Source organism: Tripterygium wilfordii, chromosome 6 (assembly GCF_013401445.1).
Source record: "Tripterygium wilfordii isolate XIE 37 chromosome 6, ASM1340144v1, whole genome shotgun sequence".
In the NCBI taxonomy this organism is placed as follows: Eukaryota; Viridiplantae; Streptophyta; class Magnoliopsida; order Celastrales; family Celastraceae; genus Tripterygium; species Tripterygium wilfordii.
The window spans coordinates 12,175,535-12,197,259 of NC_052237.1; the positions used below are offsets into that span (position 1 = coordinate 12,175,535).

Below are 21,725 nucleotides of genomic sequence, written 5' to 3' on the forward strand. Positions count from 1 at the left end.
AACATTTGTCATATTAGATCCAAGAGTTTGATAGCTGTACCACATAATAACACAGCTGGACTACTGTTTCCTGCCTCTCTCTCTCTTTCTAATGGGAAAAAAAAATCTAATAAATTGGAACCCAGAGGAATCCCAGGAAGATTAAATTGGAGTGCAGAGGAATCCCAGGAAGGTAGCAACTACTCACATCTTAATTATTCCAAGTTGAGCGACTCAACACAAATAATTTTACTTATATCATTCAGGGGGAGCCGGTTCACAAACTGAACAGGTTCGCAACTACTCACATCTTAATTATTCCAAGTTGGGCGACTCAACACACATAATTTTATTTATATCATGTGAAACATGTTGAATTCACGAATTCAATTGGATCACGTCCAACTTAACAGATGAGATACCAATGGTTGAAATCTTTATCATTTTCGTAATGAATTACCGAGAATGCAGCACAGATTTTGTTATCATAATGACTATTAAATTATATATGTCAAAATTTAACGTATGCCATTGCCAACTCCAAGGTCCACTAATCGCTAAGCAGCACTCTATAAGCTACAATAAGAGAAAATGAGATGAAAAGCCAGAGGAAGGAAAGGCAGTTGCATTCCAAGATCTCCATTTATTGGTGGAAGTTGTGAATGTACATTGCCAATCTTCTACTCTCATAGCCTCGGTGAACTGAATTCAAACAACTCCGGAGGGAAGACGCAGGATAAGTTGTCCACCAACAAGGCTGTGACAAGAAACACACAGTTTTCAAGCCATCTCTCTATGTATTGGATATGCAGAATTCCAAAATCTAGCAAGATTAAGAGTCAAGTACATACCTCTCGACATAGTAGTAACAAAAATCTGCAAGAATGAAAGTCTGGACAATTTCTGACAAGAGAACCATGGGAGGCCACAATCCATAACCCAGGGCTGTCAATAGGCGTCCCCGAGTATCCAACACCTGCATAAACGAGCGTCGCAATGACCCAATATTTAGAATTATTCACCATAAGTAAATGGGACTTGATGGATAGTTCATGAATGATCAAACTGAGAGCATCAGAACTGTTACAATGGGAAGAATCAAACTAAGATAATCGGCAATCTTAGGCGACTCAACATTTCACCCAGGACTCAAATGGTGAGAGTCGAAGTATAACTTATGGGCCATTACCTTCACCAGTATTGTTAACCTGAAAGCTGAAACCCGTAAGAATAAGATATTACCAAATCATATTATTGTTCGATAAATCCAGCACCACCAATGTAAGAACTAAGGTCCTTGGAATCCCATGATCAATGGAGCATGATAGTATAAACCTCACAGACAGTGGCTATTTTGCATGGGAACCCAGCTGAATATAAGCCCCATATATTTAACAGCAGCCATACCACTGTGTGCGTCTCTTATGAGACCATGTCTACACGGTAGCAAAACCAACAAAGATTGACCTCATTAACAAGTATTGCCACAATACTGACAAATATATACTAGGCAACCATGGGTCATGTGTAACCAACAACGTTAATACGTTAGCTTTGGGGCTGTTCACCAATAGTGTGCAAGGGCAACACAGTTCACACGTCTTTGCAACTCCTACTAGTGTTTGGTTTGTCCTCCAACGCATCTCATAAAGCAATTTCAAATATAAGAACCAAATCATATAGTCATGCAAACAGTCTATAAGAATTATATGCAGCATCACCAAACCTGAAGGACCCAGTGTGCACAGCTCAAAAACCTAGCAACTCCAAGGGCAAACACATAATGCGCCGTGAATGGTTCAACAATCTGAAAAGTGGACGAAATAAAAGGTATCATAAGATGTAATATTAACAAAATTAAAAGTCAAAAACTCCAAAACCCTCGTGAAATAGGTACAATTTCTTATTGTAAAAATCATTGCAAATTAATTCTCATATTCTTTATTTCCATCCTAAGAAAAACTTAGAGGAATGTATAGGTATTCTTCTATCATACCTTTGTATTCTGCATGACTCGTAGCTGAGGGAGTACTGAAACAGCTTCCAGATAGACACAGAAACCCCAGCAAATCCTGTTAACTATGTTATGTTGGGTGGTTGGATGAATAACTAAAGACAGAAGAGCACAAGGTATCACCTACAATGAGTTAATAAAACACAGTATATTAGGAAAACAACCTTCAATCAACTAAGTTGTACACTGTTCCGCCTATATACATTTCATTTGTATAACACTTGAAGAAACGGAAGATGCCAAGAAATTAAAGAGTGCAATAAAAAAATCCCAGATAGACGGATAATCGGATTTCACAAGAATGTGTCTATTTAATGAAGAATTTAGCATTTGATCATGCTCAATGCTAAGGTGGTTGGAATTGGGATTATTAATTCATAATTGTTAAATTCAAAAGGAGGCCAAAAATGAAGTTACAAGCTAAACTATCATTACCCCCGTAACTATTGTTGCTTACCAAATCCTAGAAGTATCAAGTACCAATTACCAAACTAGGAATAACTTAAGGCAAGTAGTTAGAGACACAAAAGATCAACATGCTTAAGCCAAAAAAAAAAGGGTCAAAAGGTAAAGTTAAATAACTCTGGTGCATAAGTCTTCCACAGTGGTGGCAGGGTCAAAGAAAGACTAGACATAAGCCGGCTTAATTTAACTTGAAAGTTCGACCATATATTCCAGCATCTTCACAAAAGGAATTTTTTATTTTTTTATTTTTTTTATTTCTGGAATCAGACTTTGAGATAAGGAGAGATGGTAAAAACACTGAGAGCTGAACCCAAAACTAGTAAATCATTTATTTGTAGATGTGCTCCGAACCTCCTATATAATGAACCCACTACATGATGGAAATCTTATGTCCACCCACAGGGCATATCTCCCTTTTGGTTAGAGAACTTTGGTTTCTTATCTCAATAAATGAAAATAGACTTGTGCACAAATATTGCTACATCACCACAACATACAACTTCAGAAACTTTAAGAACATGGAGTATATTATATATATGAGTATACTAAAGAAGTCAACCAGAATGAAAGACATAAGAAATTATTAAGAAGTACGAAAAGGAAAGTAAATTTAAACAACACTCACCACATAATAAATTGCACAATTGTCTTTGTCATCCATGTAACTAGACCGCAGCTTAAAACGAATCATATATATAACCCACAAGGTTGTTGCCAGTGTAGCTGAGTCAAGCAATGTATGTATATCATACTCCATGACGAAGCTGCAATAGAGTCTAACAGCTAGAAACATAGCTGTTAGTTCCTGTGTTTTGAGTGAAAGTCCTGTAGACTGTAGAGTGTTAATATCAGAGCAAAACATATGAATATGAAAGGAAGTGAAGATCAGGATGAATCCACCAAAAAATATGAACTAGGAACCGCTGTAGAAAAAGCATAAAGAGAAAGAAGGATAACCAAAGAGAACCAAACTACAGGTTGTCAAAACAAAGTGATACATTGCATGCAGTAATGTTTTCCACATTGGATGCACACCAAATCAGTGCACTTAAAGTTTTACATGGAATTTTAAATATTCATTATACGTACTCCATGCTGCAAAAATTGGTAGCAGCCCAAAGCAAGATAACTAGATAAGACAAGAAAAAACATTTGACATCAAGACAGGTTAATCGTATCAACTACTTCTAGAAGGAAACACAAGATTACAATTCTCCAGAATCCAAAACTATTAGGTGGGTACGAGTCACATTACTCGGTTATGGTATGAAATTAATACACTGTTCAATCATCATTGAGGAGAGAGCATCTAACACTTGTGGCCAACAATTATGGTACCCAAAAATGGCTAAAAGCTGAAAGCTTCCCACTCAATTTCAAGCCATCAGACATTATGCATTTAGACAACGTAAGGTTGTGATAGTCAGGCTCCCATTCAAAGACTAAACCAGTTCCAGACTGCATTGTTTTCAGTTAATGTACTATTCTTCTCAGATAAATAAAAATCTAAATATTGAGACAAGATTCAACATTTTTGTAAATAGAACTGAAAACCCACAAAAAACCCAAATTAAATCAATGCAGTGGACCCTTCGACATGATATGATCAAACACTGAAAGTACGAATTCTGAAACGTAAACCTACACCAAGCATTCTATTTCTATGCGAACAAAAACAAATTATAGACAAAACCCAAAAAAGAGAAAAGATGAAACATTACCAGCACAAGTCTTCTCCTTCATAAGCTTGTAGATTAGAACGGAGATTCCAATGGCATGGACAGCCTCGGCAGCTACAAAGAGGTTGTCGTGATCTTCAACGATCAGTCTTAGAGACAAAACAACAGCAATTCCTAACATCACCCCCAAGAATGCCTTGATCTTCGGTGGTTGCCGCCGGACCCATGTCGCCACCGCGTGGATCGGTCTCTTTGTTGCCTTCATTGTCCTTCTCCTTCCCCTCTCTCTTCGTGTGCAACTGTGAAAGTCGAAGTTGCAAATCAAGGTTCGATAGATTTGTGGTTTGGCCTCCTCCCTTCATATTATTTATACGGACGCGTGTGATTGAACAGTGTATGGTGGGAGTTGGATATTGGGTTTCGGGTGTTCAACCACCAGACGTAAGAAAAACATTGGTGAAGGTGACGAGCCCACTCAGTGGCAGATCTGTAATTACCTAATGAATAAGATCGAGCCCCTTATGATTTCCAAAGATGGCCCAAAAAATACATTTGGGCCTGTATAGGCCCAATCTAATTGAAGAATTTCCGATACGACTGATATGACGTTCCGTTTCTCTGCTTTTTGAATTACAACGGTCATCTTTTTCAAAGACAGTGAAGAAGCCATCGCCGTGTATTTTTCTTCTGTTGCTCGTGTACTCATATAGTAGTAATTAACAATGGTCACAACGAACCGCTCTCGGGGATCTCCATCAGAGCGGCAAAAATGGGACAAAATCTTCGGTGGCTTGGTGAAGATTTTGAAGTCCCAACAACAGCAGCTTGAAACTCTTGTCAAAGAGAGGAAGATTCTCGAAGATCGCATCAAGATGCAACACGATCAACGGGTTTCTGATATTCGATTTTATGAAGACCATATCTCCCAGGTAAACCCTAAATTTCTAGGGAATTTGAGATTTTAATACTAGGGTTCTGAGAATTTTTTGAAGTTAGGGTTTTTTTTTTTGGTTTGCGCAGATGAAGGAGGATTTAGTGGAGAAAAATAAAATGCACATGCTTGATGCTGCAAAAGCGGATTTGATATTAGCTATGAAGCAGAGAGAGACTAGTATTCACAAATTGAATTTGCGTAGGTCATTCTTGCTTTTTTATTCTTTAATAGCGTCTTCATCATTCTTTGTTTGGTTGTATAAATTTATTTGAGAGAAATTTAAATTCAATTTTCAAGGAAGATTTTGTGTGCTTGCATTTTTATGTTTATCCTTGATTCAACTATGCTTCATTGCATTACCTTTTTCCTAATTTCAGGGGATAAAGATGATGAGTTAGCAGATTTCAAATCTTGTTTTGACTACCTCTCTCAGTACATAAGGGTAAGTTCAATTATAATTTGTTGACGTTCATCTGGATGTTTCCTCTGATTCTCTGGGTTGCACCCTCTTGGTGCTTTACTAGACTTTTAGCCAGAAAAAAAAAAAAGAAGATGTTTCCTCTAAATATGTCTATGCACTTTTGATGGTTTTCAGGATAATTCTCCAAGAAACTCCACAAAATCTGACAAAAGAAAGTCAGGAAACGGAGATACTGACAAGGATGTTGGTTCTAAGATGCTTGAGGGCGAAGTACGAAGGCTAAAGCATGAATATGAGAAGCTAGCTTCGGAAAAGAGTTCTGAGATATCTGCTTTATTGGCTGAGAAGAAATTTGTTTGGAATCAATATAATCTCATGGAAAAAAATCTCACCAATGATCTAAAGAGAGAGCGTTCTGAACTTGAACGAGCAAATGGGAGGATTGTGGAACTTCTTGGCAGTATGGAGCAACTTCAGTCCTCTAACAATGAGAAAAATGAAATGATTGCAAGACTAAACGCTAAAGTAGCTGGGTTAGAGGCGGATGCAAATAAGTCAGTGGAACACATTTCTAAACTCTCTCGGGATTTGGAGTTGTTAAGGAAATGTAGAAGTGCTTCTATTACACCTGTTTTACAGCGTTGCGCTAGAGGGGCAACTTCTAAGATAATAGACAAGAACAGTGGCAGAGATGGAAGTAATAACATTGTTAAGAAAGAAATATCTGCTGCGAGAGAGATTGAAAAGGTACATAAATGTATTAAATTTTTTTAGGAATGTTCTTTTGACTATTAGTTTTTTTTTTTTTCCCTTTTCGTTGGCAATTTTGTTCTAGTTCAGTTAAAGACATGGTTATTGGTGGATGCCTGGATGGTTTAGGAACCAATTTTTGGACTTTTTTTTTTCCCTCCCGGACATTGCTTTTAATGATGCTGCATTTCTTGTTCCATTTTTGAAATTGAGAGAAAAAGATTACAAAAATAGAGGGAACAAGAGGTAAAAGGTGAACGGAAAGTTGAAAACGCACAATTTTTTGGGGGGAGGCTTTGTGTTTCTGTTTCAGACCTTTGTTGGGTTCGAATCCACTTAGATGCCTTAGTGTGTGCATAAGGAATAGTTTGCTGCCGTATTTGTCAGTAGCGCCAGTGTTTAACAGTGAAGTATCCATTTTTATTTTCTTGAAAGTTGAAACTGACAAGGATATTAAAACTAATCTTTTTCATCTCTTTGTAAAGGAAAGCAGAAGTTTAAAAAGAAAAGGAGTTGACAGTGTGCCCGTTTCCAAGATTCCAAAATTGTTCGCCTCTGGTTTTAAAGTTCCCAAATTGAAGAATTCACCTTCCAACTACAGATGACTCCTCCTACACCATAACAGGAAGCATTCTTGTGTGTATTTGTTTATATTTTCTTGTATTCTTATGTGCTTCATGTAAATTATAGTAGCCTTGGAGCAAGTTATTGTTAGTCCTAATTGTAGTATGTGCTAGTTCTAGGTTTTCTACATTAGATCTGCTAGAAAATTGTAGCATGTGCTAGTTTTAGGCTGTTGAAATCATTGGAGCAAGACATTGTAAAATATTTTCTATTGTGACTGAATCAAACCTTTTTGTTCTCTCTTTTTTTTTGGTAAGTAACTTTTTGTTCTCTGATAATCAAATATCACACATAAGGTACATTAGGATTCCCCTTCTCTCTGGACTTCTCATAAGAACAAAAGGAAAAACTCCAGTTCTAGAGATGAGCAGCTAATTAGACCTCCATACAAGAGGAGACCACATGGCCCGAGCCCCAAATAGAAGACTGATAAGAGACCATCACCAGAAGAACCACCCCGCTGGGCAAGTCCCTGGCTTGATGAGCCGAGAAATATTTTTTCCTTGGTCTAAGAAACTCAAGCTCATGCAATAACAGCAGAAAGAAGTTTGCAGAGGACTATGATGCTGAAAATGGCTGGTAGAGGCAAAGTAGGTGCAGAAATGAATGGAGGCTATGGTTTGCTCTGTCCAGCCATGTTTCTTGGTTAGTATTTCTACATCTCTAAGCTGTCTGAAATGTTAGTTTTTGCGTGCTTTTGAAAGCAGGATACTTCGGAAAGTTATGCGTAAACTCTTACACTAGATGTATGAATTTGTAGCTAATTAGCCTTTCATTACTGTGCTGTATGCTTTGTTTTCTCTTAAGGTGCCAAAGTGCGCTTTGGTAGGAGACGAGTCGTTTCGGTTGTAGAAATTGCCTTATTTGCTGGTTGAAATCCATTGGCATGTAATTGATACTGTATCTAGATATGCTGCATATGTCACAGAGGCTGTACTCCCCAGCAAAGGCAATTACTTCTGCGAAGAAATCTACACAATCAGTAACTTTCAAGGAAAAAAAAAAGAGACCTCATCTACACCAGATTCCTCTAATAAGAAGATAAAAGGCGCAAGGTTGAAGATGCAAGCTCGGAGAATGATTCTGATGAGCATTTTCTGGTGAGTAGAATTAAAAAGAAGCAGAAAGCAAAGTAATTATCTTCATCTCTGATTGTTATTCTATTAATTACTCTCTAGTTAGAATGCAATTTATGTTTTATTGTTGAGACTATCATCAACTAAATTCATACAATCAATGTCTGATTTTCCTTGTCATCCCTTTGTACACATTGGCTTGCTTGTGTCAAAGATTTGGGCTGAGCACAGCTTACCTAAAGTTTCCAGTCCAGACTCTTGGGCTTAGCAAGGCCTGGAAGAAACAGGATTTTGGCTGGCTGGCCAGTCCATTTGCACCCACACATGGTTTTAGTTGAAAGATGAATTATGTTTTTGGTAGTCAAAGCAGAAGTGAAAGTCAACCACAAGAAGAAGAAGATAAGAAAGTGTCTTGCAATTGGCTAGTTATTTTCTTCTGCCACTCCAGCTGGCTAGTACTACCAGTCAGTCTCCCACTGCACAAAGAGATGATGCTTTTCGTTCAAAGGAAAGTACAAGCCCCTTGGACTCGGTCCGCGAGTCTCGAGACTATTTTTGCAATGGCGTACCTTGGATTATGGGGGGCTGACCTCTTAAAAAACATATTGTTTGTTACCTAAATGAGTTTGTAATTATTATAACACTAATATTTTTTCAAAAATACGAGGTCCTATGGGTTGCCCCACTTAGGGACGCACCCTATGTTTTGGTTAGGACATGCGGTGGTCGCAACACCCAAGTAATAGATCCTAAACATAAGCTATTGGCAGTGGATCACAAACAGAGGTAAGGTAACAAGGATGAAACTGCATATTCACATACTAAATATGTTGAATTGTATACACAAGATTCAAATGAATTCATATACACCACATGTCATGCACATGAAATATCGTGCGTTCAACTCAATAGATCGGGGATAACTGCCAACTACTGTGATAACCGAGATATCGGATGCTGAAATGTCTATTGCAATCTGAAATACCTTAATATTGCTTAGTGGTGAATGGTTAATTGTAAATATTAAAATGGAAAAACTAATGGGCATAGCGATTAAAGTCAATAGCATACAAGTGGGGTCCCAATCAGGCAATAAACACATAGGAAACAAAAATGTATTACGTACATGGCTACATCATGCAGTATCTCTTAATCCAACCATTAAAATTAATTCTTTAAAAATTAATTCCACATAAATAAACCCTAGAGAGCAGAGACACCATATTCGTCAATGTCCCCTACAAACCTCGCGTGTCATACATACGAAACCCGTTAGATGAAAAGGAGAAACCCCGTTTACAAGTAACTCTTATCTCCCCAATCTGCTCTCTCAGACCCAATCCCTTCTACCTCTCACTCTCTCTCTCTCTCTGTTAAGTTCTCTCGTTCATGAAATTAGACTGCAACTACGAGAGAGTAACAGAGAGAGCAATGGAACAGAGCACAAGCACTTGCGACGACTTCTTCTGTTTCGACGAAGACGAGAGAGGAGTCGCCGCAATTTTGTTGGAACTTCCTGAACTGATCGCAAAATCAAACTCTGATTTTCGGTCTGAAAATTCTGTTTCTTGGGCAGTCAAAAAGAGGAGATCTTCAATTCAAGACAGCTCGTCTCGATTTCATGAGCCTTCATTACCGTCGCCGGCGCCGCCACCACAACCACAGAGAACTTTGGTTGATGATGTGAATTCTGTGCCTCTGGTGGTTGAGCCCGAAGAACCCAATGTCAAGGTGGTCCAGGCGACAAGCCCTGCGACGCCTCTCTCGTTCCCGCCCAGTGAATCCGACGAGAAGCCTGAGGACTCCAAGAGAAGACGCTCTCACAATAAGGTACTTCTTTCGCAGTTTCTTTGATGGGTTTCCAAGTTCTTCGCAATTTCGTTAATGGGTATTCTTCAAAGATTAATTTGCTTCAAAGTTTGCACTTTTTTTCTTCTTCCTGTTAATGGGTTCTGCTAAATTTACATATCTTCGTCATTGTTCTTGAATATCTTTAGAAATTACAGAAGAAATTGATCATGGAAGATACGATAGACCAGATAACCAAGAACAATGAAGTGCTTCAAAGGGTAAGACAAAAGAAAATTATTTTTGGGTAATATTAGTCTTGCTCTGTTCTTGAATATATACCTGCTTTTCTTTCTCCTAAAATTAGTAATTTTGAACACAGTAATACCAAACACCATTAACAATAATGCAAATTACAGGAGATAGAGAAAGTAAAGCTCCATTATCAAAATCTGCAGACTGAAAATACGCTGTTGAAAGCAAGGAAACAAGAGGTTAATCATTTAATCCTTAATTTTTCTTTTCTTTTTTTCCTTGTTTATCTTCTGCCCTACTTTTCTGGGTCCTAATTCTTTGTTTATTTTTAGGTTATTGGTCTTCAAACAGTGGAGCCCAGCTTGAATCTAACTTTGGCATTACCTCAAGCCACTGTGAAATCCCCCGCCGTTGATACTGTTCCGATCATGTTTCCTTCGCAACCATTGATTGTCGATCGGACGGTACCAGCACCAGCACCAGCACCAGCACCAGCACCAGCACCAATCGTGTATAATGGGGTTCCTGATCTGAATGAGTTTGTCCCAGAGGCAAAGACTACGATGGTGGGTTCGTTGCAGGCCCAATTATTCTTTCTGGGCTTGGACTCTACCGATAAAGCCAAGACTGCTGCTGAATCAAGGAAAAGAAGGATGGAAATTTGCAGAGCTAAACTACGTCCTCCACGTAGCTAATTTTTTTTTCTTCCCAATTTAAATTTTGAAATAATGATCATGATTATGAGTTTTTTGAGTATATTTTTCCAAGGGTTTGCATAATTGTATATCAAAGAAGCCCTAAATGATATATCTTTTGTTACTTTATTGTTAGTCAAAGATTTCATTTGTCGATCATTTTAGTTATGCAAAACAAAAATGATTAACATAATAGCAGTTAGTATCCTAGTTGAGTTTGATATGCAAGATTTTAGTTGAATTCGTGGGCTCCACATGATTGTCATTGTTGAGATAACAACTCGACAATTGAGATTGAGATAATTAAGATAACTCGACAGTTGAGATAACTAAGATAACAGTGATTAGTGATTGACTCTGAGACGAATTTCACAAATACCTCAGTTGAAGCACATAATCTACCTTTTTAAATAAAAAAATACATCCATGAAAAGAAAATAGATAAATAATGTCAGACCTAATTTATCTTGTCCTGCTTAAAATTTATTATTTATGTACGCTTAGATATTGTGTTATTCTTGATTTAAAAAAAAAAAAAAAAAAACCCTTTATAAACCATCATCAACATTACAAGCTGGCGGAAGCCCCGTTTGCAAGTATCTCTGTATTGTCTAACCCTCATTCCCTCACTGTGAGACCCAATTCGTTTTCCTTCGCTTGTTCTTACTCTTCTTTTTCTATGTTTTTCTCCTTCTAAACTTGTCTCTCAAATTATTCTTTTGGTTACGAATTTTGACTGCAATTGAGAGAGTAACAGAGGGAGAGAATGGAACAGAGCACAAGCGATTTCTACGATTTCGATGAAGACGAGAGGGATGTCATCGGAATTTTGTTGGAGCTGCCTGAATTGATCGCTAAATCAGAAAATTCTCCTGATTGGGGATTTCAAAGAAGAAGAATTGCAGTGCCCAACGGCTCCACTAGGCCTATGGTGGTTGAGCCACAGGAACCCAATGTCAAGGCGATCCAGGCTACGACCCCTGTGACGCCCCTCTCGCTGTCTCTCAGTGAATCCGATGGGAATCATGAGTGCTCCAAGCGAAGCAGCTCTCATAATAAGGTCATTATTTCTCACATTCTTCATCGTTTCTTCGATAGCCGTTTTTCTTAAAATTTAATGGGTTTTGCTTTAATGGATTTTTTCCTCAAAGATTTTTTTTCTCCCTGTAATGGGTTTCTCTAGGATTAGTGGGTTCTACTTCTACTGATTTTACATTATCTTCATCTTTCTTGATTATCTTGTAGAAATTACGTCACTACCAACCGTCGATGGTTGATCAAACGGCTCACGGACAGTCTCCACCCGTGTTCCATACACTTGACCTGAATGTCTCTCCTCCTCCGTTAGAGCACTCTGTCCAAGCCTCACCAGGGGGTCCTTACTTGGCCTATATCAGATTTGATGGTGTTTTAAGAAACATGGGTATTTGATAGTTTATAGGTTTTAGAGTTTAAACAATTATCTATCTCCTTTGGTGTTGAAGTTAAGTTGAGCCTTTTAGGTTGTACAGTCCTAATCAGATTGAACAGCCACATTTTTCGTGATTTCCCTCATTAATTTGTTTTGCATTTTAGTCATGAGAAGGGCTGGGATTGGACCTTATGAGCCCAATCTGCTTAGATTGGACCTTGATGGTGAAGACAATAATGTTCAAGTACCGAGCCCATATTAAAGGTCTTGTTGCGGGCCCATATAAAAGCCCAATCTCAACCGAAGTTGAGACCTTGCAAGTTGCAACTGAAAAAAGGAGACTCCAAGGTATATAGCATGGGTCCTCACTTTGCGACAGTGAGGGAGAGTACAAGTAGAAAAATAGAATCCAAGTAGTCATATTCATGTCAACAAAGACACTAAAAACAGCAAATGCCGTCTTGCAATCTAGAATATCAATAAGAAAAGAAAAGAGGGATCGAATGGTGTGGTGGAATTACAAAAACAATCTGTAATTAGGAGTTTATAAATGATTTCAAATGCTTGAATTGAACAACAATAATATCATAAACATCAAAGAAAAACCAATATAAAAAACTGACCCACACGTGTAGTAGTGTAGTAGTAGTAGATACATGGGCAAGAGAAAGCATCATAATGCAAGTAATTCTGAACAATGTCACAAAAATTTTATACTGATTAGGCCTCGTAATTCTCTTCGATTCCCTCCTCATACTCACCTTCATCATCAGCAGTTGCATCCTGGTATTGTTGGTACTCTGCCACCAAATCATTCATGTTGCTCTCTGCCTCAGTGAATTCCATCTCATCCATCCCTTCACCAGTGTACCAGTGCAAGAAGGCCTTGCGGCGAAACATGGCTGTGAACTGCTCACTCACCCTCCTAAACATTTCTTGGATTGAAGTGGAGTTCCCCACAAAGGTTGATGCCATCTTTAGACCCCTCGGTGGAATATCACACACACTTGACTTCACATTGTTTGGAATCCACTCCACAAAGTAAGATGAATTCTTGTTCTGCACATTGATCATCTGTTCATCCACTTCTTTGGTGCTCATCTTTCCCCTAAACATGGCTGAGGCTGTTAGGTAACGCCCATGGCGGGGGTCAGCAGCACACATCATGTTCTTTGCATCCCACATTTGCTGAGTCAGCTCTGGGACAGTGAGGGAAATGTATTGCTGCGAGCCACGAGCAGTGAGTGGAGCGAATCCCACCATGAAGAAGTGTAGCCGTGGGAATGGGATCAAGTTCACAGCCAGTTTCCTGAGGTCTGAGTTCAGCTGTCCAGGGAACCTCAGGCAGCATGTAACACCACTCATAGTCTCAGATATCAAGTGGTTCAAGTCACCAACTGCAAAATTAAAGTGCAGGAAGTTAGCTATACATCTCATTGTATTACTTCAAGTAATCAAGTTTATGCAATAAACAATATACTACTCACACCAATCAAGTTTATGCAAGAAACAATCTACTACTCACACCAATCAAGTTTATGCAATAAACAATATACTACTCACAGCTTGGATTGCTGAGCTTTAAAGTTCGGAAGCAGATGTCATACAGGGCTTCATTATCAAGAACCATGCATTCATCAGCATTCTCTACCAACTGGTGCACAGAGAGGGTGGCGTTATATGGCTCTACAACTGTGTCTGAGACCTTTGGGGAAGGGAATACAGAGAAGGTCATCATCATCCTGTCAGGGTATTCCTCTCGAATCTTTGATATCAGAAGTGTTCCCATTCCAGAGCCTGTGCCTCCTCCAAGTGAGTGACATACTTGAAAGCCTGGCACACATACAGAGCAACAAAAGAATTCATCGTCAATGTATGACCAATCTTCAACAGTAAGTTTAAGATTTCTACAGCAATAATCAATTAAAAAAACTCGAATCATTGCACTCCAAAATCCCTAGTCAATAAAAGAAGTTGACCGTATAAATAAAACTATTTTCATGTCGCAGTAATCACCATCCATCCGCGATAAAGGTATACATGCCCTAATCCCAAACAAAGGTTTTTATAGTATCTTTTAGTTACAGCTTTCTGGCTACATGTGAGGTTGATTCCTGCATAGATAATTGAGCCTTGGGAGCAAAACACATTCCAGATGGCCAGGATTCTCATGTAACCAATGTAAGAGGGGTTTTTTCCAAATACTTGAGAATCTAAATGACTCAAAATGCATAAACCAATGTACTGGACTTTCTTCCAGTCGAATCAAAAGCAACATAGATCTCAAATTTCAGAAGATATAAGGACGTGATATCATAGCCTACATTGAAAGTACAAAGAATAACAGCATCAAGAAAAAGGCAAAGAGAAATTGAGATCAATAGGTTCAATGGCATCCAGCATAGCCAATTTACTTAAAAACCTAAAATGCTAGTCCATTCAGATCCAACTCCAATTCACATTAATATTTGAAACTTCGAGATAGCAATGCGAGACTATTCAGATCCAACTCTGCATTCACGTTCGTATTTGAAACTCCGAGATAGAAAACTATGCAAAAGTTTCGATCGATAAAATCCATCTAGTTTAAATCTAAAAAGAGAAATCGGAGTTCAAGAAACATACCTTGCAAACAATCGCAGTTCTCCGCCTCTTTTCGCACAACATCAAGAACGGAATCGATCAATTCCGCTCCCTCGGTGTAGTGACCTTTCGCCCAATTATTGCCCGCACCAGACTGTCCAAACACGAAGTTATCCGGCCGGAAGATCCTCCCATAGGGACCAGATCTGATACTGTCCATGGTTCCTGGTTCAAGGTCCATAAGAACCGCCCGAGGCACGTACCTTCCACCGGATGCCTCATTGTAATACACATTGATCCGCTCCAGTTGGAGATCCGAGTCCCCGTCGCCATTGTACTTCCCGGTGGGATCCACGCCATGCTCGTCACAGATCACCTCCCAGAATTTAGAACCAATTTGGTTCCCGCATTGGCCTCCTTGAATGTGCAAGATCTCCCTCATCGTCGAAATGTTTGATTCCTTGGTTTTGTGAAGTTCGAGAGAGTGGAGGAGAGGGTATATGAAGAGAGGGAGAGGAAGAGGCGGAGGTTAAGAAGAAGATAAAAATAGGTATAGAGCCAGATTTTTTGAAGTCGGTGTCATGTGCTGTGACAGCGCGAGAATACGGTCACCTTAACCCACGTCCAACTGACTGCCCCTCTGGCGGGAAGGTGGGTGCGTACGTTAACATGGGGTGGCCCACCTGTCTGCATGAGCCATGAGGCACAACGTGGGGGATTTTTGCGTTTATTTCGGTGTCCGTTTTCGCCATGGATTGGGGTACCGGATTTACAGTTTTACTGCCGAGAGCTTGTCAGTTGTAAAGGTTGTGGACAGGATCGCTCACTGTACATTAAGGTAAACTTACTTAGAAATTCGATAAAAATTCTAAAAGTTGATACCTCAATTAATCCAACTGTTAAATTAGCGCACAATATTCAAGTGAATTCTTAGAATCCACGTGAAGCCCATGAAATCATGTGTACAAATCAATGGGATACCAACAGCTACTGGCATCCATATCATTACTATTATGAATTTGTCATTTGTACCTTGTTAACCAATAATTAGAAGATTAACATTTGGCTAATAATCCCCACTCGCTATTGAAGATTTTACTTTCTTGCTCAAAATAATTAAAACCACTAAGGATCAACCACCTGCTAAATGTCCAAAGTCCGTGAAGAAAAGACAGACTGGCCGGCCCGGCCCACCCGAGCAGCAGGCCACCATGTGGGCCTTGCTTGCAACTCTTTTCTAGAGAGCCATGGTTTTCCCTTTTCAACAAGGGAGAATCAGACAGACAAGAAGAGAGGCAAAGGCACAAGACTTACAGGCCAATTACATAGGATAGGAGTACTGGATTTAGCAGTTACTAATGCATGCAAAAGACTGGAACATGTGAACATAACCATTTACAATGATGATAAAGAATACAGATGCACAGCTCCAATGGACCAACTCTAGCCAACTTGAAAGTTTGAAATGCTAAAGCCAGCGGAAAGAAAATTAACAGCTGCGCAAGACAATATGCTAGTGTTGAAGTTGAGACTCATTGCAGTACCTTTTGAAGTTCAGGGACTCGTCTGCCAAGAAGTCACTGGAAGAAAATATGATAAGCAAAACCTGTGGGCAGGGATAAAGGAGAACAAATTTCTAGGCAGCAATAGAATGATAAGAACAAAAGACTGAAAGAACTTACAATATCTGCTCGGCCATCTGTGAGGCATCCCATCTCGGACTCCATGGGTAATCTGTCAAAAGCGGGGACTTGACAGGCACACCATGATTGCTGAAATGCTACAAAATTATATGATCATAACACAATCAGGAGTAGATTTGCAGAATAACTATTCTCTCAATCAATTCAACCTAAACTAGGAGATGCTTTGATAATAATATGGATTGACATAAATGATACTCTGGGTTGGTCGAGCTATGATATCAGGGTAATTAATCTTATAATTTTTTTTAATTTAATTTTTTAAAAAGCATGGGAGAAGGAAATCCAGTGGCAAATTTTGTGAAACAAAACTCAACTATAAACAAAACAAATCTTATATGAACCTTTGCAGCAAGCTTATGAATTAAATATTTGTAAATGACTATAATACAAAACCCTTTCTAATGAAAGGCATGTGTGTACGAAGCATGCTGCATAAATAGTAGATGGAATTTCATGAGAGACTTGATGCCACGTACATGAGAATGACTCACAAATAAAATATAACCCAATCCATTTTATCTCTTGATTCAAGGCAAATTGCAAACATAAAGAAGAGAATATTTTATCAGACTGCGAAATCTAGATGTTATTACCAGAGTGCTTTGAAGTAGCATAGATGGCTGTTGCTTTGGAAACAGAGTTGAAACGAGAAAATGAACCTACAGTAACACAACTTTAGTTACTCACAGAAATAGAAAGAAACCAAACTAATACTACAAAATTTTCATATAAAGAAACTTTATAACAGGGACGTCACCATAGCACTTGGAAAATAAAATCCAAAAAGAATGATCTCAGTAACTAAGTAATTTAAGACTTCACAACCACCATAAGACCCAAAAGGGGTGTTGAGGATCAAAATGGCTTTAACTTTGAATCAAGCATAAAAACTGATAAAAATATCTTTCTTACGATATAAAGATTTCCAATTATCAAGATTTTTTCACAAGGACGATAAGGCCATTTCTTAGTGATAATATACGTATGAAAAATATATTTGACAGAAAAACTTCTCAGCCATGCTCTATGGCATATAAAGCCAGATATTCTTTAACGATTCTTAAACTCATGAAATTTTGCCACAAGTTCTCCTTCATGTTCTGTCATCTTAAGTTGATAGAGACATTAATACCTCCTGAAAAGGCTGCAGCAATTACATAATGCCACATTAGACCATACTTCTGCCTATGGACTACAAGGTCAAAGGAAATTTATCAATCATTCTTGGTTAGTGTATACCGATTAGCATTCCTAGACAGATTGTGTCACAATAAACATCAGATAAAGCTACTACATGTTAGTCCCCATAGACACACATGCAAAAAAAATAACTCGGCATCTAAGTAGAAGAGACTTGCAGCAAGGAGTGTAGAATTTCATCAATATTTCAAGAAGCAGCAAGTCAATGTTTCGCACCATTGAAATTCACAAACTTGCTAAGAGAACTACTAAATAGAGGAAGATAAATGAATTACCAGAAATGTAAATGCTCCAGAGGCCGCAAGAAATGTTGCCTTCCTGCAAAAAACCTGGAAAAAAAAAAGAAGCAAGAAAGAAGTTGAACTACACATAACTGTTAAGAGATCCAAAAAAAAGAGCATGTGTAAATGCATCAATGCCACAACTACTTACCGAATCAGCTTCTACTGGCCTTCCAAACAAAGGAGCCAATGCCTCAATAAAACGCCTTCTAACATCAACCAAGGAAGCTGCCTCTAACACCTTAAGCAAACAGAAAACATTTATGTAGTAGTCTGCTCATACTTAACATGAAGTGTGTCAACTCAAAGCATGACAAGTAGAGGCCTCCTATCGCCTGAGGCGCAAGATGCACTTAAGGAGTGTTCCCAAGAGAAGCAAGGTACCAATTTAAAAAAAATCTAATAATTATAATTGAAGTATGCAACTATGCATTATCTAACACAAAAGCATATCAACGGGAATCTGCCGAACAGTTCGGGCCAAATCCTGAAGAAAGCTAAAAAGCGCTGTTTGATGAGCCTGCGTAGTATTAGGTAGTTGGTCAGGTAAAGGCTGACCAAGCCAATGATGCTTATATAAAGGTTGCCTTCTTGGTATTTCCTATGGAGATTGATCGGTCATGCTTGTCTAGACTACAGAGTTTCGGTATTGCTATTCATTACTCTATTTTTTCTAGTGATGCTCACTGGTGAGCCGAAGCTATGTAGAAAATCACTCAAGCTTGCCTTCACTGAGTAAGCACAATTGATAAATTTAAGCTCAATTCAAAAAAAATTTGAACCCGATCTATAAATTTAAAGCAAAAAACTAGGAATAATTTGGTGCCCTTGCTCCTGGTGTGAGCATATACCTAGCTATGCCTATGCTGCGCCTCAGTGAAGGGCAGCCACTGGAGGCTGGGTGAGGTGCAGACCCCTTGCTTGAGCCTCAGATGTGCCTTTGACAACTATGACTCAAAGCAAAAGCAGAGAAGGGAAATGCACAAACCTGTTTCTCGAGGGTTTCTTCTAGGTGGGGAAGATACTCGGCCATGCACCTTTCCAAGCATAAGATAAACAATGAAAGTAATTTCTCAGCAGAAGTAGAGGATGAGTAACGTAGTAAGCAAAAGGATGAGCAAAGCTTACATTCCTTCCACCCATGAAGGAAGTTTGGCATCGTCAACTAAAAATAGAGCTTTCAACTCGGGATTCGACATTAATTTTAGACGAGGTGCTGAAGGAGCAGTCATATATTTTCTAATAACAGGGTATATTACCTGTACCCATGACAACAATGACATCAGAAAATTTCGGTAGTGGATGTTTAGAAAGAAGAATAGAAAAAGTAACAAGGAAACAGTGGGGGAAAAAAGATGATGAAATAAAACATAAAACATAAACCTGTAAATAAATTTTCTGCTGATGTCTCCAGGGACAACCAAGCACCAATTTATTTATGTTCATGTCCAATAGAGGCACTGCAAATTTGACCTCCTCAGGCTACACTAAAATTCAAAGGCATGAAAATGGCAAACATGATTAGAAGCAAACTGCATACCACCGTCACTGCTTTGCAGCACTAGACAACATTAAACCAATTTAAAATAGTTGTGAATATCTTCATTTCAACAAATACCTTTCCGGCACCTGAACTCATATGCATCTCAATTCCCTGCCAGACACTGACAGGAGTCAAGCACAATGGCTATAAAGCAGTAATCATCATCATCATCAACATCCGAACCTTTATCACAAAAGTTATGAGAAAATCGATAGGAATCCACTACATGCATTTGTTTTCACCATTCATTTCTAATTAGGATCATACTTTGCAACCAATAAACACTCTGCAACCCAATAAACACTCTAATCTATTTGCTAAATTCACTATTAAGCATATATCTCGAGAACTAAAAGATTGATACATTAAAGATTAAAAAGCAGATGAAGTTACAAGAAAGTTACAAAGAAAAATACTCTGGAACCAATAAACACTATAATTCTTTATCCCCATGTCAACAATAGGGAATATGAAAAATTGAACTCGAGTAGATAAAACTGCAAACATATAAAGTAAATATCTCTTGACATATTTAATGCAGCATAATTCTCATTTCTGTGAATTGCAAGTGATGGAAACAAATTCAATATCCGCAGCAACACCAACATTCACATTATCATTTCCTCACAAACCCATGAAAAAAGACAGAAGCAAATGGCTTAGGATTTCACTTCATTTTATCTAACACGAATCATTCACTCTCATCTTCAACAAAGTTGATAATATAGTGAGGCTGTTTACCATTTTCTAATAAAAAACACATCTATCAGCTTCCATTTTATTCAGTAAGGGTGATGACAAAGACAAACGTAATAAAAAAAAAATTGACTTCTTGCTAATCCCTCGATGGTCAAAGCCTCAAACTTCAAAGCATGAGTGGAGAAGAAAATATCCAAGAGGGAAAAGCCACATGAATAGAAATAGAGCTAAATTCCTTCCTTCAAGCAGATTTGGAGCACCCATGAACGAAAATGAACTGTAAGTATCTATTCCTAGCGGTTTGCTCACACCCATGGATGAAACTGAACTATAAGTATAGATTCCTAGCGGTTTGCTCACTAATACTTATATTTCTGAAATATATATGAAATATTAGCACAGAGGTCAAAAAAAGTACCTGCCGTGATTCAATAGTACTAATTTCAAATTTTAACCGATCATCATCAACTTCTCCAACTCGCTTTCTCTGGTAAGCGACATAGTGATCCCTAACAAACAAGAGAAACATTACTCAGTACCAACCAAGAATCTTGCTAGGGAATTGACTTATAAAGAACCTGAAGCTCTAACCTCAGTTCTTGAATGAGAACCAATAGCCGCGTAGGGTCCTTGTGGCTCCAGTCCTGCAAACTCTTCAGGAATGGTCCTCGTCCACCAGAAGTTGCACTTAACGGATAAAAATCTTCATCTTCAGGTCCAAATATAACATCTGGTGCAGCCATAGGAAACTCGGCATTGTATATAAAATCCCCTACAACAGATCATAATAACACGGATTTACTGGACTAACAATACAAGGAAGAATAATAGGCAGAAAATCGTGGAAAGAGAAGAAACTCTTCAAATAACTAAAAGTCTTACTAACATCTGATGAAGTCTAAACAATAAGGGATGAGCAAGGTGAAGCGATCATATAATCCAGGCAGGTATTTGCTGCCAGACCACACCTGATCAACCTGCAAGTCAAAATCAAATCACAATTCAACCTCTGATGACTCATCCAGTTCTTCCTAATCCGTACAACTTCTCTACATCGGAGAACGAAATCCTAATTTGTACGGCAGCCTAATGCGTAGATAAACCCTACACTTCGCGACCATAAATTGTGCAATAGAAATCCAAATTTGATGCAAATTTCGGAAATCATAGACCTAGGCACCTCGCTTTAACAGTAGAGAAAGTGAGAAAATTTTGACAACAAGCTGACATGAATATCAGCTTGAGCAATTCAATAGGCTACCTCTACAATTCATCAAAGACGAAAAGGAGATGATTAGTGAATTTTTTGTTAACAGTAACCTTAGTGGAGTGAGGGCATTGATTTAGGTGGTAATGGAGCTGAGCCGCGATGAAAGGCGGGAATCCATCGACTGACATGGTCGTTTTGAAGAAAAAAGAGAATTCGCTGGTCCGCCCGTTTTAGCTTCCCACTCGCCGACTATCCACAGAAGCTCCAGGATCAGTCCCCGGCGATCTACTGAGAAAGATTCGGAAGGAAAAGCAATCTCAAAGTGAATTTTCTAGCCTTCCTTGCGCTGGAGTAATAAAGGTTGTGCTTAAACGATGTCGTTTTATAAGTGCGATAGGATAAACAGTAATGG

At 38.6% G+C, this 21,725-nt stretch overlaps 6 protein-coding genes across 13 annotated transcripts; 3 read left to right on the plus strand and 3 right to left on the minus strand.

Annotated features, from left to right (window-relative positions):
• Nucleotides 1–456: 456 nt before the first annotated feature.
• On the minus strand, nt 457–4,509 carry LOC119999551 (ER lumen protein-retaining receptor erd-2.2-like). Its single transcript, XM_038847171.1, has 6 exons — nt 4,180–4,509; nt 3,084–3,283; nt 1,976–2,116; nt 1,706–1,786; nt 831–955; nt 457–736 (listed from the first exon to the last, which is right to left on the minus strand). The coding sequence occupies exons 1-6, from the start codon at nt 4,400–4,402 to the stop codon at nt 688–690; spliced, it is 819 nt and encodes a 272-aa protein (XP_038703099.1). The 5' UTR covers nt 4,403–4,509; the 3' UTR covers nt 457–687.
• A 130-nt stretch (nt 4,510–4,639) lies between these two features.
• Nucleotides 4,640–7,104, plus strand: LOC120000876. Of its 2 annotated transcripts, none has more exons than XM_038849039.1 (5): nt 4,640–5,066; nt 5,158–5,269; nt 5,449–5,513; nt 5,667–6,239; nt 6,728–7,104. In XM_038849039.1, the coding sequence occupies exons 1-5, from the start codon at nt 4,860–4,862 to the stop codon at nt 6,845–6,847; spliced, it is 1,077 nt and encodes a 358-aa protein (XP_038704967.1). In that variant the 5' UTR covers nt 4,640–4,859; the 3' UTR covers nt 6,848–7,104. The 2 variants fall into 2 exon arrangements, with proteins under 2 accessions (XP_038704967.1, XP_038704968.1); XM_038849040.1 differs by having other exon boundaries at nt 6,736–7,104.
• Nucleotides 7,105–9,165: 2,061 nt separating this feature from the next.
• Nucleotides 9,166–10,836, plus strand: LOC120000829. Of its 2 annotated transcripts, none has more exons than XM_038848985.1 (4): nt 9,166–9,772; nt 9,949–10,011; nt 10,150–10,224; nt 10,318–10,836. In XM_038848985.1, exons 1-4 carry the CDS (start codon nt 9,332–9,334, stop codon nt 10,678–10,680), a joined length of 942 nt encoding a protein of 313 aa, XP_038704913.1. In that variant the 5' UTR covers nt 9,166–9,331; the 3' UTR covers nt 10,681–10,836. The 2 variants fall into 2 exon arrangements, with proteins under 2 accessions (XP_038704913.1, XP_038704912.1); XM_038848984.1 differs by having other exon boundaries at nt 9,168–9,772; nt 9,940–10,011; nt 10,318–10,832.
• Nucleotides 10,837–11,274: 438 nt separating this feature from the next.
• LOC119999877 lies at nt 11,275–12,225 on the plus strand. Its single transcript, XM_038847665.1, has 2 exons — nt 11,275–11,740; nt 11,926–12,225. Exons 1-2 carry the CDS (start codon nt 11,447–11,449, stop codon nt 12,109–12,111), a joined length of 480 nt encoding a protein of 159 aa, XP_038703593.1. The 5' UTR covers nt 11,275–11,446; the 3' UTR covers nt 12,112–12,225.
• Nucleotides 12,226–12,607: 382 nt separating this feature from the next.
• On the minus strand, nt 12,608–15,269 carry LOC119999875 (tubulin beta chain-like). The gene is made up of 3 exons (XM_038847657.1): nt 14,717–15,269; nt 13,655–13,924; nt 12,608–13,488 (listed from the first exon to the last, which is right to left on the minus strand). Exons 1-3 carry the CDS (start codon nt 15,114–15,116, stop codon nt 12,812–12,814), a joined length of 1,347 nt encoding a protein of 448 aa, XP_038703585.1. The 5' UTR covers nt 15,117–15,269; the 3' UTR covers nt 12,608–12,811.
• Nucleotides 15,270–15,398: 129 nt separating this feature from the next.
• Nucleotides 15,399–21,645, minus strand: LOC119999876 (BRISC and BRCA1-A complex member 2-like). Of its 6 annotated transcripts, none has more exons than XM_038847660.1 (14): nt 21,424–21,645; nt 20,990–21,080; nt 20,695–20,875; nt 20,522–20,612; nt 19,480–19,515; nt 19,245–19,343; nt 18,990–19,120; nt 18,850–18,898; nt 18,013–18,102; nt 17,856–17,909; nt 16,974–17,039; nt 16,357–16,454; nt 16,219–16,310; nt 15,399–15,500 (listed from the first exon to the last, which is right to left on the minus strand). In XM_038847660.1, exons 1-13 carry the CDS (start codon nt 21,499–21,501, stop codon nt 16,229–16,231), a joined length of 1,146 nt encoding a protein of 381 aa, XP_038703588.1. In that variant the 5' UTR covers nt 21,502–21,645; the 3' UTR covers nt 15,399–15,500; nt 16,219–16,228. The 6 variants fall into 6 exon arrangements, with proteins under 6 accessions (XP_038703588.1, XP_038703586.1, XP_038703591.1 ...); XM_038847658.1 differs by having other exon boundaries at nt 16,219–16,254; nt 21,424–21,644; XM_038847663.1 differs by having other exon boundaries at nt 16,219–16,280; nt 21,424–21,644.
• Nucleotides 21,646–21,725: the final 80 nt, after the last annotated feature.